General features: G+C 39.9%; 2 protein-coding genes across 4 annotated transcripts; one reads left to right on the forward strand and one right to left on the reverse strand.

Annotated features, from left to right (window-relative positions):
- The first annotated feature begins 17 nt into the window (after positions 1–17).
- sh3d19 (SH3 domain containing 19) lies at positions 18–11,845 on the forward strand. Of its 3 annotated transcripts, none has more exons than XM_077571219.1 (20): positions 18–204; positions 2,931–2,970; positions 3,268–3,308; positions 3,401–3,440; positions 3,560–3,674; positions 4,678–4,819; positions 4,879–5,736; positions 6,480–6,551; positions 6,628–6,740; positions 7,287–7,327; positions 7,413–7,572; positions 7,653–7,715; positions 7,870–7,936; positions 8,693–8,823; positions 8,899–8,960; positions 9,098–9,333; positions 9,772–9,812; positions 10,735–10,930; positions 11,322–11,407; positions 11,482–11,845. In XM_077571219.1, exons 1-20 carry the CDS (start codon positions 138–140, stop codon positions 11,587–11,589), a joined length of 2,679 nt encoding a protein of 892 aa, XP_077427345.1. In that variant the 5' UTR covers positions 18–137; the 3' UTR covers positions 11,590–11,845. The 3 variants fall into 3 exon arrangements, with proteins under 3 accessions (XP_077427345.1, XP_077427346.1, XP_077427347.1); XM_077571220.1 differs by having other exon boundaries at positions 10,753–10,930; XM_077571221.1 differs by having other exon boundaries at positions 4,699–4,819.
- Positions 11,790–15,611, reverse strand: rps3a (ribosomal protein S3A). The gene is made up of 6 exons (XM_077571222.1): positions 15,443–15,611; positions 14,096–14,199; positions 13,210–13,397; positions 12,309–12,517; positions 12,109–12,218; positions 11,790–11,968 (listed from the first exon to the last, which is right to left on the reverse strand). The coding sequence occupies exons 1-6, from the start codon at positions 15,577–15,579 to the stop codon at positions 11,841–11,843; spliced, it is 876 nt and encodes a 291-aa protein (XP_077427348.1). The 5' UTR covers positions 15,580–15,611; the 3' UTR covers positions 11,790–11,840.
- Positions 15,612–17,040: the final 1,429 nt, after the last annotated feature.

The following is a 17,040-nucleotide window of genomic DNA, read 5'->3' on the forward strand; positions in this document are numbered from 1 at the left end:
AGTCGGCAGGACCACAGTGACCGTCGTGGACACATCATTATACACACTCTCTCTCTCTCAGGAGAACACATATACTTATGATCAAATACTGCCTTTTTTTATGACTTGTTTATTGTTCTTTATTGCTTTGACTGACGATGGCTGAAATGAAGCATGGGGAAGAGGAGTGCACTGAAATTCACCATTTCATCAACCAAGCAACAGGTAGGTTTGCATGACAACTTTTATTATAGTTATAACTCAAATTGACTGTAATAGTACAGACACACAATGAACTCAACTCACAAAAATTAGAGTATTTTTGTATATAATGTAGAATTCGTTGAAAAAAAAGTTCACCATTTGAAGCTTACTATCAAAGTAAACATAAAACAAAGATATTTACTCTGTGTATTTAAAAAATATATGGCTTTGCCTTATGGAAAATCTTCTTAGCTTAATGCTAACCTTAAAAGTAAGCCGACATGCTAACAGTTAGCCTTGAAAGATAGTTTTAGAAGAATCAAATCTTTGAACAAAAGTGGTGTAACACGTACAAATGTTAATATAATAAAACTTTTCTTATCCTCTACCAAAAAAAACTTAAATTAAAGTATTTTTACCGAGTCACTCAGGCTACTACTGTTTGTGTTTGTATTACAAAGTGCTGCCTCCCAGTGGCCAAGGCGGGTTGCACAAAAAATTAAATCATGATTAACAAACTGTTTAATTCATTACATTCTTTTTAATTATATTTTTTAAAATGTAATATATTTAGTGTTATTTTTCCTTTTTCAAAGAAGGTGGTATGGATTAATTGCATTTACATTAAGTTCAATGTGGAACAATGATTTGAGATGCAAACATTTTAAGTGTGGTCATGGAACAAATATACTCGTATCTCAAGGCATCCCTCTACATATATCAATCTGATTAAATATTGTGAGTTTAAGGAGGCAAGCAGATGGTTTGTTGCGCAGCTGCTGTGCGCCTGTTGTGGTCCAAAGCATGTATACGATGTCAGCATGTGTTGGAGTGGCACAGACACAGCTGTGATAGGGGGGAAAGTATTCCGCTGACTTCAGCGGCTTCACAGACCACGCTAGTGTCCACTCGCACAAAAACATCATGACATCAAGTTACACAGTCTACAGTACACACAGTGGTTCACTTTTGTTTTTCGGAAGATACAGAAACATTGCAAATGGGCTCAAACCATGAGAAATGCTTGTTGTACTAGCCGGTTGATTTTGAGGCAAATAAAGCTTCTTCTTTTTTGTAATTTGTGGCAGAATTTAATGTTAAATTTTATTGATGTTTTTAATATTTTTTATTAATCAAGATTCAATTTTTGAAATTGTGTACAGTATTATTATTATTATTTTTTTACATTTAAGTAAATTTTATTTAAATTATGTACACATTACAGTTTATGATTTATTGCATTATTATTGTAAAAGTCTAAGAATTGTATTGTTTGTTTGTATGTTTATTACAAGGACACTTTCTCACTTTTTAAAGACTTGTTTACCAGGTAGTTTTCATTAAGTTTATGTAATTTTTTTTTTTTTTTAATAATAAGGCACTTTTCCAGGTGAGTTTTTTTAGACTGAAATTATGTCATTTTTTTGCCATATGCAATAAACTTCCAGTATTTTTTATGCACGTACGTACGTATCTTTTATTGAAGACATTTATACAGTATATTATTTAGAATATTTTTCTTTATTAATTTTTTGCCAGGTGTTATTCTTCAAAAGTTTTTTTTGGTATGCACTTGATTGACTTACAAGTGAAATGTTATTATTACGAAACCCCCATTTGGTGTTACACTCCCTTAACTTTTTCCATTTCGCCAAAGTTTTTTTTTTAAATTTCATTTCACCAAAGTGATGTGTCACGGGCTGACTTCCTGGCTGACCGCATTCCACTTGATGTGATTGGTCCAAGTCCAACTTGGTGACTTTTCTGTCTTTTTGTCACACGCCGGCATAAACACGTTCAGTCGTAGTAGGTCGTCCATTAGTCAAAGCGGATTTAAGTAGAAACACGCTTTTAACAGTGGACTTTACATGCTCCATATAGCTCTTTAGCAGGTAAACCCACCGTAAGGTGCAAGGTGCGATGCGCCCGTGGGTGCGAAAGGAGCGCTTTCTTCGAGTATAAACAAGTAAGTGAAGTAAATCTATGATAGGATAAAAACGAAAGGACGTTAGTGTCGTTGAGGAAGGTGAGTAAAAGCGATAAACAAGTTACAGACGTGACAGGTGCTTTTTATGTTGGTTTGTATTCCTTTTGCATCTTCATGTCACGCGAGTGCTTTTATTTTGACATTTGTACTTTTTCTATCAATTTTGTAGTCGGTGTTAACTTTTTGTACGTGACGTCACAGCCCTCACGGGAACACCCTCTGGGGGACACTGGACGGCAAAAGAGCCACTTGCCTGTATTGTAACCATTGAATCTCATACGGCGTAAAGTCCTTAATCTAATCGATTATCTTATAAAATGGTCATATCTTGCTTTGCGGTCGGTTATACAGACAGACAAAGGAGTAACATGACATCATCACAGCGTTTCAATATAGAACAAACTGTGTAAAAAATCAGTTAACATGATAAACAAGTTTGACCTTTGCATTATGAAGTATATTGTCCCCCGGTGTGAGCGTAGCATCTCGACTCAACCAGCGGCAGGCTTTTAAATCAGCCCCGGTGTAAGGAGAAGAGACGGCATTGACTACATAATGATATAGGTCGTGCGCTGTGAATTCCGCCAACGTCGGCGATTTGAATAACTTGGTAAAAACAGCGGGCAACAGAAGGTAAAGGGCTGTTTTCAAACTAGCGACCTCCAACTTAAGTAATTTTAGACAGTAATTGAAATAGAGATGCGATTCCTTCCCAGCAACTCAGCATTACTGAAAATGGCTCCTCTGTTCATCTTCACAGATCATCCTGACGGAGGCAAAGCAAATCTTTTGCATTGCAGGTAAGTTGTTATGACATGAGGCCTATCCTGGTCGTATATTTACCTCCAGCAAGAAAGATAGATTTTTTTTTTTTTTTTAATGCTTATTCATTTGTTTGGGGTTTGTTTGTGTGCTACTTCGGGGCTACTGTTGCATATCTATCTATTTTTAAGAATATTTTAAGTCTGTTCTTGCAATTAAAAAAAAAAAAAAAAAAAACGTTTTTAATACCTGCATCTTTTATCAAGCCGTCTTTTTGGATGTGATTATTTAGATCTAATTAGTTTAATTGATTATATTTATATATTCATCATCAGCACAGGGTCTTCATCTTCCATACGGGGTGCTGTTAAACGAAGTAAGTTTGTGCAAACTTAAGTCTTAAGACATAATACAATGCAGGAGGTGTATGGATTATAAGTGCTTGATCCATTTTCTTATGATTCACAGCAAGGGCAAATTCTTCGAGTGACAACACAAACGACCCGAGGTATTTAAAAAGTCTACAGAGTCCTTTATTTGTCAAATGCAGAAGCTATTTCCTATATAATGTTTTTTTTTTTTTTTTGTTCAATTATGCTTTGTGGATTTTGTCATTGAATGGTGCAGACGACCGGAGATCACTATCATTTCCGTGGAACCTCTAGATGACAACAACTGGTTCTCAGCACCGCCCGTGGTCTTTCCTTCCTCCACTCAAACCAGCTGGTCTGCAGGCATCCAGGTTTGGTCCAGCTTGGTTCTTTATGAAGTTCCTCTGAGGAACACGCCAAATTTTGGTTGAATTCCGAATTGTGTGACTTAAGAACTGGTTACCTTTTAGAGGCATAATATTTCATCAAACTTTTTAGATCTTATTTTTGTTAATGTAACTAGCAAAACTAAGTATACATTGGTAAAAAAAATAAAGACAAAAGAAAATGTGGATTTTCTAAGATTTTAGTATGGAAAATTAGGATTACTTGTCACTTGTTTAAAGACTAATTAAGGAATTGATTCCGGAAAAGATTATAATCTCTATTGCATAATATATAAAATAGAAAAGTTGCTCCTTTAAGATCTTAAAATGGTGGCTCCAAGGATTACTTGTCATTTTTTTAAAGGCTAGATAATAAAATGCATATTTTAAGACTTGAACTCATTCGCTCCCAGCCATTTTCACTGAAGCAACCCCCTTCGCTCCCGGCTGTTTTACTGGATTTTGACAAATAAAGATTAGAGGATCTTCTTTCATCAGGGAAATTTGTTTCTGTTTCCATTTTGCAGCAATTAGCATTAGAATATAGCAACATGTAATAAATATTCATATTCCTGGTGAAAACAATGTCAAAAAGAGCTTGTAGCAATATAACATGGCCCTGGCTGATCTCTTCTATTCCGCTGCCACCTGCTGGCCGTTTTTTGAAATAACTACCATTGCTTCAAGCCTCCTTCTCATGTCAGAAGCTGCATTAAAGTCTTCTGTATGCTCTTGCATAAAAAGACCCAAAAATTAAAGACGTTTTTGGGAGTGAAGGACAAAATATTAACAAACCTAATTACAAGTTTTTGGGTTTGAATGAGTTAAGGATCTGGATAACCTAAACTAAGCGCATTAAACTCTACTCAAGTGAAAGTAGAGTTTGGTTCCAAGTTGTGCTACTTTGGCACAGTTGATTCCATGGTATTCAAAAATAAAACCAAGTTTAGAAACCGTCTTGCTAAAGGTTCTATTTTCCACGACTCAGCCCCCACCGTCCTATGACCAGGTGATTCAAGAAAAGACTCGAGAGGAGCACATTGTTCGGCCCACTGCGGCCCCCCGACGTTGCTCTCCCACCACCACTACCTGCTCCACGCAGACTGACCCCGTCAGGGAAAAATCAGCCGGTAAAACCATTGGAAAGTTTCTTGATCTGGTTCCTTTCTGAGTGTGATTCTTTTTTTAGGTAAAAAGCCGCAAAAACCACCAAGATCATCCTTACCTAGACCTGAACGTTCTTCTGAAAGTGGTCCACGCACGTCAGAAAGGCGGGACTCAGGAGATAGGTGCGCCAGATCGGTCACCGTCTACTGGGAGACTACTCCGCAACCTGACGCAACCCTTAGCGCGGCGACTTTTTCTGTTTCGGCCTTAGAACCCAGACCTGTCCCACTCCCTCGCATAAAATCCAGAAAACAGACCGAAAATAACGTTCAGACATTGGTTAAACTTGAAGATGATGAGGTCCCCACAGATGCCGCAGACATTTCCTCGAATGAGTATTTGAAGGAGCTGCTGGAGGTCTTTAGTTCGAACGTAGACCAAGCAAATCAGGAGGAACAAGTTTATGGCGAGATGAACAGTCAGCGAAACATCCAGTCCCGGATCCAGGCCTTCGAGAGCCAGCCCGCCCCTGAACACGATGGGCGTGCCTCGGAACCGATCAGACCGCAGCCCCTTCCCAGAAAGCTCGTGAAGCCGCCACCGGTGTCCGCTAAACCTCCACTGGCTGCCAGATCTCTGTCGGTCCAGGACAGTCAAAATGTGTCAAGCCAGGATCAGACACCGGTTTTCAAACCTCAGCAACTCGCCGGGAAGCCCGTGCGAGAGGAATTGGAGACCTTGCTCACAAAGGGCGGACCCCCACACCGCTCGCGTCCGGCGATGTTAACCAGGGACTACAGCATCCATGACCAGGAACCACCTTTGCCGCCGAGACCACCAGTGAAACCGCCCGAGGAACCACTGAAGCCCAACCTCAACATCAACAACCACAACTCCACTGCTGTTCTCAGAGATGACGAATACGCTGAAACTCCAGCAAGTGAGTCATTTGATTCTGAATTAGGTGAAGTTACAAATTTGGGGAATTTGTTTTTTTAGGTTAAAAGTTTGGGTTATTTGGCTTTTGGGTGAAATTTCAGGATGAACCTATAATGCACTATAACATTTTACAGGTGAGATGAATTTCATAGTTTCCAAACTCGCCTAACTCTTCTTCTTCACTTAATGATTTAAAAGTGCAAAAAGTCAAAAGTTTCGAAGCATTGTGAGACTTCCGGGATGATCTCAAATGATCTCAGTGTCATCAATGGATTGCAACAGAGAGACTGGAAGAGTCTAATTTAGCAAAACAGTCTTACTATATCTTTCGACATTTTCATGGATCAGACACCTGTTATGAATCTTTTCATTCTGCCAGAGTGTTTAATATTTTGAATAAAGTTAAAGCACAACCTTTATGACATTTTACTGAAATAATCCCATTCAACTGCACTCTGAGTAAAATGATCACAAACTAATTCAACCTGACCTCAAAGCTTGAGTTATGAAAGTAGCTAAATAGCACGACAACCAGCATTACCATCCAAAACTTTATACAAAAGCATTGTTTTTACGCCAACAAACCACTTTTTGCCTGAATTCAACACAAATATTGACCATAGTCTTAATGCTAGTTAGCGCAACAAGCAGGGACATTGCTATCAAAACTGGACTAAGATGCTAACTACGCCTTAGCTGCCATGCAATGAAAACAAGTGTTTATCGATTGATATGTTATCTCAGATCCTGCTCCTGTCAAGGCGAGACCAACTATAACAAGAAGGCCCACCACTATCAGAGTCCCCAGCCAAATCGGTGGGCACCACTTAGCTAAAATACGAAGTATGCTAACAAAGCGCGATGGAAAATAACAGCTGGTATCTGCCATCAGCCACTGAGAGTCTTCAGGGCAATCCTCCTCCACTTCCCGCTCGGAATCCTGTAGGCTCCCTAAACACCTCAGCCGTCCCCAAGCAAAAGTCCTTACCCAGCATCCCAACACAGGTAAGGATTTAATGGGAGCTTCTGAACTGGTGTTTTCAATTACGGTAATTGAGCAGAATAAAGCTTTCCTAGCGGTGGCCGTTGTTGATGTAGCTCGACAACCTGCAACTGACATCATGTTGTACTTTGAAACAGAATTAACTCATTCACTCACAGCCATTTTCACTGAAGCAACCCCATTCGCTCCCGGCGGTTTTACTGGATTTTGACCGATTTTGCAAGTCCCACAGAATATTGTGTTCCCTTGCTATCAGAATATAGCTAAGTTTGATCATTATTCACATTCCTGTTGTAAACATGGCAAAAAGAGCTTGTTGCAACGTGGCCCTGGTTGATCTCTTATACTTATCTGCCACCTGCTACAACATTAACGTATAAATATGTTTTTGGGAGTGAAGGACAAAGTATTAAACGTATTTACACGTTTTTGAACTAAGCAACCGTTTCTATACCCATGACCTGGTAGCTAGGTTGGGTGAAGATCTGCCATTTTCAAGTAGAAACGACACAAAAGCTAATCAAAGCAAAAACTTTCGTTTTCTGCAGGGATTATTAAGTGGCAAGCGGGCCCCATCGCTGCCAAGTCAGTGAGTAAAACCAACAATCTCACTTGATTTATTTTTTATGTTTTCCATTTAACAATTGAAGTGACGGCTTTTCGTTGCACTTCAGACGAGAAAGCATAAGAAAACCGCTCCCGCCGCGCCCGCCTCCTTCAGGCAAAGGTCCGGGAAGACCGCCGCCACCCATGGTGCAGACCGCCAAGCCCGCCAAAGGGTTCCTCCTGCCTCCCAGACCTGTCCAGGGCCATCGTCTCTATGACAAATATTCCGTGAGGAAACCCCCGAAAACATGTTCCTGTAACTGTGTTTACAATGGCCACATCTTTTTGTGCGTGTATCCTTCCACTAGCTTCCACGCGGATCCGCCGCCCCGGACTTTAACAGGAGCCACGCAGGAGAACTGTCAGTCCAGGTGAGATGAGCTTATTGCATGTGGTACGATGTCAATGGACGGGGCTTGCTCGTAACGTTCCTATTGGCTGGTAAAAGTCAGCTGTGTCACAGCTCATGCTGGCTAAGATCTTGGATGTGGTAACAACATGGCGACTTTGTGGTTGTTTGTGCAGGTTGCAGGTCCCGCTGGCATGCAAGAAAAAGGACTAAACGCTCAAGCCTTGCATGACTTCACTTCAGGTAACATTTTCATTGTTGGATAACATAGTAGCACTAGTTTCTTTGCCGCCTTAGATAATTGATATCTTGAGCATCGAGAAAGCGCGGTTGTGTGTTTCTATTTATCGCATTTGTATAGTTTATTTTTCAGTTTATAATTTTTTTGTAATCACATTTAACAATATATTTCTACTTTGGACACAAAAGTTTTTGGATGCATTTCTGAAAAAAAAGAAGAATTAAATCATGATCGGGAAAAAAATTCTAAAAATATTTTAAGACAAAACGCTAAGAAATATAGTCATGCTTTTTTGGAGAAAAAAAAATGTTGAATTAAATCATGTACTCTATCTCCAAACATTTTGTGACTATTATTTTTAACCTAAACACAAAGAAAAAAAATGGAAGAAACAAAATAAACCGTATTATACCTTTCTTTTTTGTTTTGTTTTTGTTATTTTACAATCTTTTAAGGGGAAATCAGATCATATATCAATGTTGCTGTAACATGCAAAATATTTGTTTATCCTTTGGAGAAATTAATATTACATTCAACCATGTATATTAAATAAATGTAAAATTTATAATTTAAAAAATACTTCTGAAACAATGTACAGTATCTCTACTATTTTCTTTTTAGCTGTAGCTTTTTTGGTTAGTAGGGGGATATTGCATTAAACCTTGCATTAAAATAAGGAGGCCTGTGCTTTATTTTAAAATAAGGTTAGTTATTTGAATGTGTAATTTCATTCAAAAGTATTGTTTTTGTTACTTCAGAGGGTCCTGGAGAGATGGGCTTGAAGGCCGGTGACATCATCAACATGGTGGAGCGCGTGGACAGTGAATGGTACAGAGGCACTTGTAAAGGATCCACTGGTTACTTCCCAGTTAACTTTGTCAAAATACTGGTAAGTGATAGTACTCATCTATAGTGTCATATTTGTCATACAAACGTATTTTCCTTGTGCTCATTCTCCAATTAGTCGGACGCACCACCAAAACTTGTTCCTGAGAAGAAACCAAAGCCACTTTTTGCTAAAGTCACGTAAGTTTTCTTTCCACATAAATTTTTAATCCAGTAACTTTTGCTTGTCGCATGCCGTTAATACTCTGTCAATGCAAAGCTGTTCCAAATGCTAGTAAAGGAGGCCACAAAGGTTCAAATGTCTCATTTTCTCGAAGTGGTCCCAGATGCGTGGCCCGCTTTGATTTCGAGGGCGAGAGCGGCGAGGAGTTATCGTTCGTGGAGGGCAACGTGATCAGGCTGCAGGCCTACGTGGGTGACGATTGGGCCCGCGGGCAGCTGGGCACCACTTCTGGAATTTTCCCTCTCCATTTTGTGGAAGTCGTCGAAGATTTGCCGCCACCGCCCACTAGGCAGCAGAGTCGGACTAATGCCAACAGGGTCGCGTTGCCAGGTAAGAAGTAATGCACCACTAAATACACAATGCGGCACTGTCCGACCTTTCTTTACAATTTAGAGTTTATATTCAATACAGAACCAAGATTTCATTACGTTTGTGTTTCGAAAAAAGTGTATCCTGTGTGAAAAAGATTTTCAACTTTTTGCTGAGGCAATACATGTGGAGCATTTTTTTTTCTTAAAAAATTACTAAACCTAGTATTTTTAAATTTTAGTCAAACCTCTGTTGATCTAAAAAGTAAGTACAATTTGGAGTAATTTTATGTTCATGTTAATTTATAATATTATAGGAATTTTCCAAAGTTGCATAAAATAAGAAAGACACCAAATGAAACAAAAGCTATCTCATCTAAAATGGTCTTGGTGAGTAATTGCATCCATTGTTGTCCTTCCCTGTTATGTGACTTTGAATTCTGTGTCATTTTTTCCATAGGCATGGCCAGTAATCAGCCTGAAGCAGTCAAACCGGCTCAGGTAGCCTACATTTATTTTTTACAGTAGCGTCTTGTGGTACGAGTGACCCAATTTATGGGTTTTTGAAGTACAAGTCGTCATTTGATCTTTTTTTTTTTTCTCACTTGTTAGCGCAAATTTGAGATAGAAGTGCTGTGTGTTAGCTAGCAGTACGTTCAACTCACTTCAGCAGTTTGGCAAATAGTGAACAATTGATCGAAACGAGGCTTCAAGATGTGCCAATTGATGTTTACTTAAGCATTAATAAAAGTAAATTACACATTGTATATTTAAATCAACCTAGCCATGTTGCCTGAATGAAGCTAGAACGACCCACTAGCTTGCAATGGAAAATCTCACATGCTAATGATTAGCATTGAGGGATTTTTTTTTTTAACACAAATGCCGGACAATACATGTGAATATAACAATACTCACTGACATATATTCTTTATCTTGTCTGAAAAATGATGATTATTACAGCAACTTACAAAGTAGCAGCAGAAGTCTATTCTTTGTTTCTGTCTGCATAACAGTATCAGAGCCGTATATAGAGTTTGGCCAACTGGTTTTTAGCACGGTAACAAGATAGCGTCCATATGTCATGTGACCAGCAGTTGACCAATCACGCTTGAAACAGAGTTGGCCAAACTCTCTCTAAATATGGCTCTGAACTGTATTATACACTACTGCCTCCTAGTGGCCAAAAAGAACCGAAAGGACACTGGATTGGATTGCAGCATAATTAACTCCTGATGCACTAATGTTTAAAAGTTTATTTACATTAAGTATGGTATTCTTCCCTTTTTATAAAGTACAATATAGTTTTTTTTCCCATTTTAAATAAAAAAACACAAACGTTCTTCTTGTGGGAGGCTGGAAGTAGATTAATGGCATTTTCCTTATTTGAAGTGAAATAATAATACGGGTGTAAATAAACTAGGTCATGTTGACCCCTCAGTCCCCCGTGGAGTGGGCGCTGGCTCGACACGACTTTGACGGCATGGCGGAGGACGAGCTGTCCTTTAAGCGGGGCGATCGCATCCTCGTCACGGAGCACATCAACGACGAGTGGAGCAGCGGAAGACTCAACGGCAAAGAAGGAATCTTTCCCAAGGAATTTGTGGAGAGTCGCACCGGTATGACATCCACTACGACTCGTTGGGATTTTCAGTTAGTGAATGAAGCGCCAGTTTAATTACTTTTTTTTTTTAAACGGGGTGGAAAAAAGTCATTAAAAAAAACAAACATCTTTGCTCAATTTTGGAAATACACGGGTTAATAATACGTGAGCAATATCATTTGTTAAACAACTTTCAGGTAAAAACTGTAAAAAATTGACAACTTGTAATTGCTTAGATTAAGGCAACATATATATTTTTTAAACCCAAAATATAAATATTTGTAAGAGATGTATGACTATGAAAAACGGAGCAAGATTTTATGCATTTTTTTTTCTTAAATCGATTTCAGGTATAATTGTGAATTTCATGATTTTAAAACATTTTAACTCCTTTTTTTCCTGAGTAGGTCAAAAGTTGCTGGAAGGTGGTGGAATGAAGGGAAGGGCAATGTTTGACTTCACTTCCGACTGCGATGAGGAGCTCTCTTTGCAGGTCCGGTATATATTTTTAATTGTACTTTAAAGCATCAACATCATCCTGACATTGTACAATTGGTTCCGTTGCAGGTTGGGGACGTCATTACTGACTTGGAGTCCATAGATGACGAATGGTTCCTGGGTGACTTGAGGGGCAAACGGGCCCTAGTGCCGAAAAACTACGTTCAAGTGCTCTGATGTACAGACTCAAACTTCAACTACCGTACTTGCTGTACAATTCAGTATTTGAAATCGTTTTTGCAGCATGACACTTACAATTCTGTTTTCTGATGACTAATTCTGTAATAAAATTGTAGTAGTCATGAAACTTTTTGGAAACAAGAAAAATAAATCCAGTAGGTCCAAATGTTTTTGTAAAAAAGAAAAGGCAAGTCCAATTATGGTCATTTACATTTTTTTTTATTATTAAATCTGTCAGGTCGTTTATTTTAAACGGTCTCCTGGATGGGGGGCTCGTAACCGTCGGCCCTCTCCACCTTGGCTCCGGTGTCGTCTCCAGGTGCTTTTGCGGCGCTGCTGGAACCTCCCTCGCCGTGGAGCTCCATCAGTTTGCCCACTGCCAAAGAAACACAAAATTTAACAAACGGGGTGGACAAAACGTCACTCAATTCAATTGAGAAACTAAAAACAAGACACTTAAGGAGATGTATTTGGGGGCGGGGAATTTGGTCTCATATTTGATAAATTCCATCTTACACTCAAACTTGGGCTTCTTTAACATTTTGACCTTGCGGACGTAGACGTCGTGCAGGGGGTAGATGGACTGGCAGGCCTTCTCGATGTCTTTGCCAACACTGTCAGGGATCCTAAAAGAAGAAGAAAACACACACCAAAAAAGGTCAGTTGAATCGGGAAGAAGTACAAGAGCGCCAAGACCTCAAGCGCGCACCACTCACAGTTTGTTAACGACCTCCTTCAGGTCGTTGGTCTGCACCTCGCGGGTCATGATCTCCACCATCTTCTTGCGGATCTGGCGCACCTGCTGGTGCTGGGCATACGAGGTCTTGCGGATCTGGTTGGTGCGCTTCTTGGTGAAGCCCACGCAGAAAAGACGCAGCAGGTAGCCATCGGTTGTCTTCACATCCACATGAGCCTCGATCATGGTCTGAGGGAACACCGGGAACCGTCTCAGGTTTAGGGACTATAATAGGCGTGTAGCTATCCAATATTAGAATCAATTTTGCTTATTATTATCCCATCAACTAATTGGATAAAACTCAGGGATGTGATTTGACCAAAGTGAAATTATCTGAAAATTTAGCCGGGGGTCTGGGGGCCGCTGGCACCCAGCTAGGTCCAGGGCAGTGCCCTGGTGGGGGGACAAGGGCTCATGGGTTTTCCGTGTTTTTAAGTACTTTGAATGCACTCACATGACAAAGAAATAGACAAAACAACAGCATAAATTTTCAATGTATATTGACCTATCCCATATAAAATGGCAGTTTTAGTCAACTCAAAATAAAAGCGGAATTCCGCGAATTAGCGGAAAAATCACATCCCTGAAAACTAGATTTTTCAGCATCAAACCATAACATCCAGCTATTATTCATGTCTTATTCGAGTTTGCGTGGCTTTAAAATGTGTGTGGCCTGGTGAGTGATGTGGGAGTCGACAAGAGTGAGTGCAGTGCTGGCTGTTCCGAGCTCATGTTAGCAATTACAATTAGCCAGTCAGCATGTTGAGTGCCTGGCATTCGGGTTGTCAGTTCGGTTTTAGAGTGGCAACATTGCACTTTCATTGGCTGATATCAAATATTAATTCAGAATAAATAATAAACACATTCTTGAGTGACATTACCTGCCACTTCTTGACCATGGAGCACATCTTGTCACGGGTCAGGTCCATGCCGTGGAAGTTGGTGAGGCAGTTCTTGCCCTGCACATCCTCTGTGATCAGCTTGAACTTGCGGAAGGCCACCTCGTCGTTCTGCAGGTCGGCGAGGCTCACCTCGAACACGCGACCTTTCAGACCGTCTGAGGCGATTCCTGAGAGGGTGAACATTACATGGTTGAGCCAGTACTAAAGGTTTGATGTCATTTGGGTGCCAACAAGTGAATACGCAGCAGTGGAAAGTCAGGAAATTGTCATTTAGCCATAGAGGTCTCAATGTGACTTTCATTGAAAAACAAAAAAAAGAAAAAGAAATATTTTAAAAAGATGGACGGGAAATTAACAGATAATTTAGAAAAGTCCGCACACACCCTTTTGATGGAGGTGGCTGTATTCAGAATTAACCAATCACACACAAAATCATGTTAAATGTAAGTCAAAACACACCCATCCCCAGTTAAAGTGCATCTGATTAATACCATCTTAAGTTCAGCTGTTCTAGTAGGCTGCTCATGACATGTCTTCCAGCACATGGACCACAGTGAACTTCCACAGCATGAGAGACATCTCATTTGTTTAACGATATCAGTCAGGAAAATGATACAAGATAATTGCCAAGGCATGAAATGGAATGTAGTAAAGACGGTTATCACCCAAAACTGATAAAATAGGAGAAGGAAACCTCTCAGGGAGGACCAAGAGGCACACAGCAACATTCAAGGAGCTATAACTCAAACCAAGGTTGCGCCTAAGACAAATAACAGGCTGCAAATACAATACTTAAACTAAGCTCAGCCCATTAAACAGAGGCGTGTAATACTTGGAAACTATAATATTTAAATAACAGACTTACTGGTTCCCTGAGTCCTGGTGACCAAGGTCTTGCCAAGATTGCGGATGATGAACATGGCCGGCGCCTTGACATCATACCAGTCCTTTTTGGAGAAAGGGTCCACACTGGAAGAAATGGCACATATACATTTGCTGGGGTTTTGCGGCAGACCAATTTTTGAGGCAGCAACATCAGCGTAATTTTGGGCCAAAATGACAAATACAGCTCTAAAAACTAGAGGTGGAGGTGGTGAGCAAATTAGGTGGAGGTGGCCACCTCTGAATTTTGTACGCAGGAAAAACCCTGCCTTATTGTGGCTAAAAATTATTTGTAAACGAATTAATGTAATAATTTATATTTGAGCCGGGCATACACTCCTGCGTGAATAACCAAAATGCAGATGCCACAATATTTTAAGCCAGAAAAAAACAACAACACAGCCCTGCATATATATTTTTTTAACATCTCAAAAGATGGGTGCTCCCAATCCCAAAACAGATGTCAGCTTGTTAGTATGCTTTGTCAACAAAATAATTTAAGGCAGTAGTTATTTTTACATGACCATAACCTAGCGCTAAATGTCTACAAGCAATTACGGTCAAATAGACCAATTTACGGCAGGCCAAGAATTCCGAGCAACACGATATATCTATCGAAGCAATTCAAGGCAAAATAACGCTAGCAGGAAATTAGCCGGCCACGGTAAAATAACCACTGCCTAGCTTTAAACACTTTCAACTCTTTTCTCATTCGTGTGACCTTTACGCCAAATAATTGCGCTACTTTATTCCGCACCACAAATTCCAGCAGCATTACTTTTATTTATTAACTTATTCCATGTTCACAACTTCCAAACAGTCAATGCCGCCACTTCACATTTACCTCTTTGCACATTCATTAAACCGATATAAACAATTCCATCATTTCAATGAATTCCACAGCATATCCGTTCAGCTTCAGCTCATTAACGCTTACCAATAAAAATAAAAATAGCACCGCATTTTTTCGAGGAGTCAACTCGTAAACGTGACGCCGACCTACTCCATGCTAACATGAGTTAGCTACAGTACACTGATTAAGCTAGTCTAACCCTTCTGAACGATGAAACCAACATCTAGTTAGCTAGGCGGTTAACACACAAGTAAATGCAATGATTAACCAACAATTAAATTAAATGAATCAACGAACGTGACAAAAGAAAGGCTCACGCCGAAGCTCGACCGACACAGGCCAGCGCCGATGGCATTAGCCGAAGCCTGAGTTATCCGCCAAATATCGCGTTCATCCGTTCCTGTTTTAATATGTCTTTTGTAGCAATCTTAAGTGTGGATGGTCTTTGATGCTCCGCTGCTTGAATTTCGTACTTACATCTTCTTTTTGGCACCCTTTTTGCCGCCTTTGGTCAGCCTCTTATTCTTGCCGACTGCCATGTTGGCTACAAAGAGTAAAAGAGGAGGAAAATAGAAAATCTCGCGAGAGTTAAAGAGAACGAGATCGCGGGCCATTTGTGATGTCTTCTCGCGATGCCTACTCGAGCGCGCTGTACAGGGCGACAGGCCCGGCTACATGCTTGCGTAACGGCCACATTGGTGGGGGCAACTTTTCTGTCAAAGGTAATGCATATACTGTACTATTAAAATAAATATGAGAATTTGCTCATTTCTCAACCAATTTTCATGAGTTTTACCCCCCCCCCCCCAACGTCGAAGTATGTACGTACTACTTTATCTAAATTTGTAAAGAAAAAAAACGAAGAAAAAAAAACAGTAGCCTGCAATTTAAGTTATTTTATACTATAGTATTCTGGTCTAGATGCAAGGGGATCTTATTCTCTGACAGATTCCTAACATTTCACAAGCTCATGTTTGGAATTTGTATAATTTTTAAATATATTTTTCTGAACAGCAACTCATTTATATTTTAAGTTCAAGTAGATTTATTTTATATTAATCGTATCCTGTCTGTTTCGCGTCATTCATCTCCAAAAACATTTAGTTTTAGTCTGTTCAGAAATGTTTATCCTGTTTGGCCCACAGCCTAAAACGTGCTTTGAGTTTTGGTCCCCTGTGCAATTGAGTGTGACACCCCTGGAAAGTGGTGTCAGCACAAAGGTCAACAGTGAGGAAACAATACAAGTGTGCAAGCTCATGGGGATTTATTTATTCGCCCTCCAACTGGTCTGGTGATGCCAGGTGATGAGTCAACATGGTCTACCATGTGCCCACACACGAGTTATTGCTGTAAACACAGTGTTTTGTAAGATATAATTGAAAAACGTTTTCCTGTTATTATCTTATGAGAGCCTGGTGCATCAGAGCCTTTCATACAAAATACAGTGAAGACAAGACATTGCTGGTTGCAGCCACTGCCAGGTCGGACAATTGCTTTCAACACAAATGGGCGGGAAAAGTGAGACGTTCCAGACATTAAAGCTACTGAATGTAGAATATTCCATTTCGAATAGTTACTGCCACCTGTTGACGAAAAATGAAACTGCACATACCATTCTTCACATACACACCACGCACATTCGTCACATCTGCAGACAGGGCGCGGGATATTCTAACCCGAATCCAGTCTGAAAACTATTGGCCAGAGGCTTGCAGGAGTACCCATTGTGAACAGCTAAAGTTTTCATCTACTAAATAGAAGGCATTTCAGTCATAAATGGTCAAATAAAAAGCTTATTGTAAAGTTTTTTTGAGGGGGGGGGGGGGCATATCGCAGCTTTAAAGCATTCCCTTACACATCTGTGATGTCATGTCTTTATTACAGCTTTTTTTTTTAATACTAGTTTACAATATTTTAGTGTTATCAATTGCTCTTGTGTTGTGTTTTGTATAATATACAATATTTCTATATCGCGGATTTCACTTAATGCAGCAGTGGTCTGGGACGCACACCCTGCCATGGTTAAGGGATTACTCTTTCTGAAAATGCTAAATGACCAATTCAGGATTTCATTA

The sequence above is a fragment of the Vanacampus margaritifer genome, chromosome 7 (genome assembly GCF_051991255.1).
Source record: "Vanacampus margaritifer isolate UIUO_Vmar chromosome 7, RoL_Vmar_1.0, whole genome shotgun sequence".
In the NCBI taxonomy this organism is placed as follows: Eukaryota; Metazoa; Chordata; class Actinopteri; order Syngnathiformes; family Syngnathidae; genus Vanacampus; species Vanacampus margaritifer.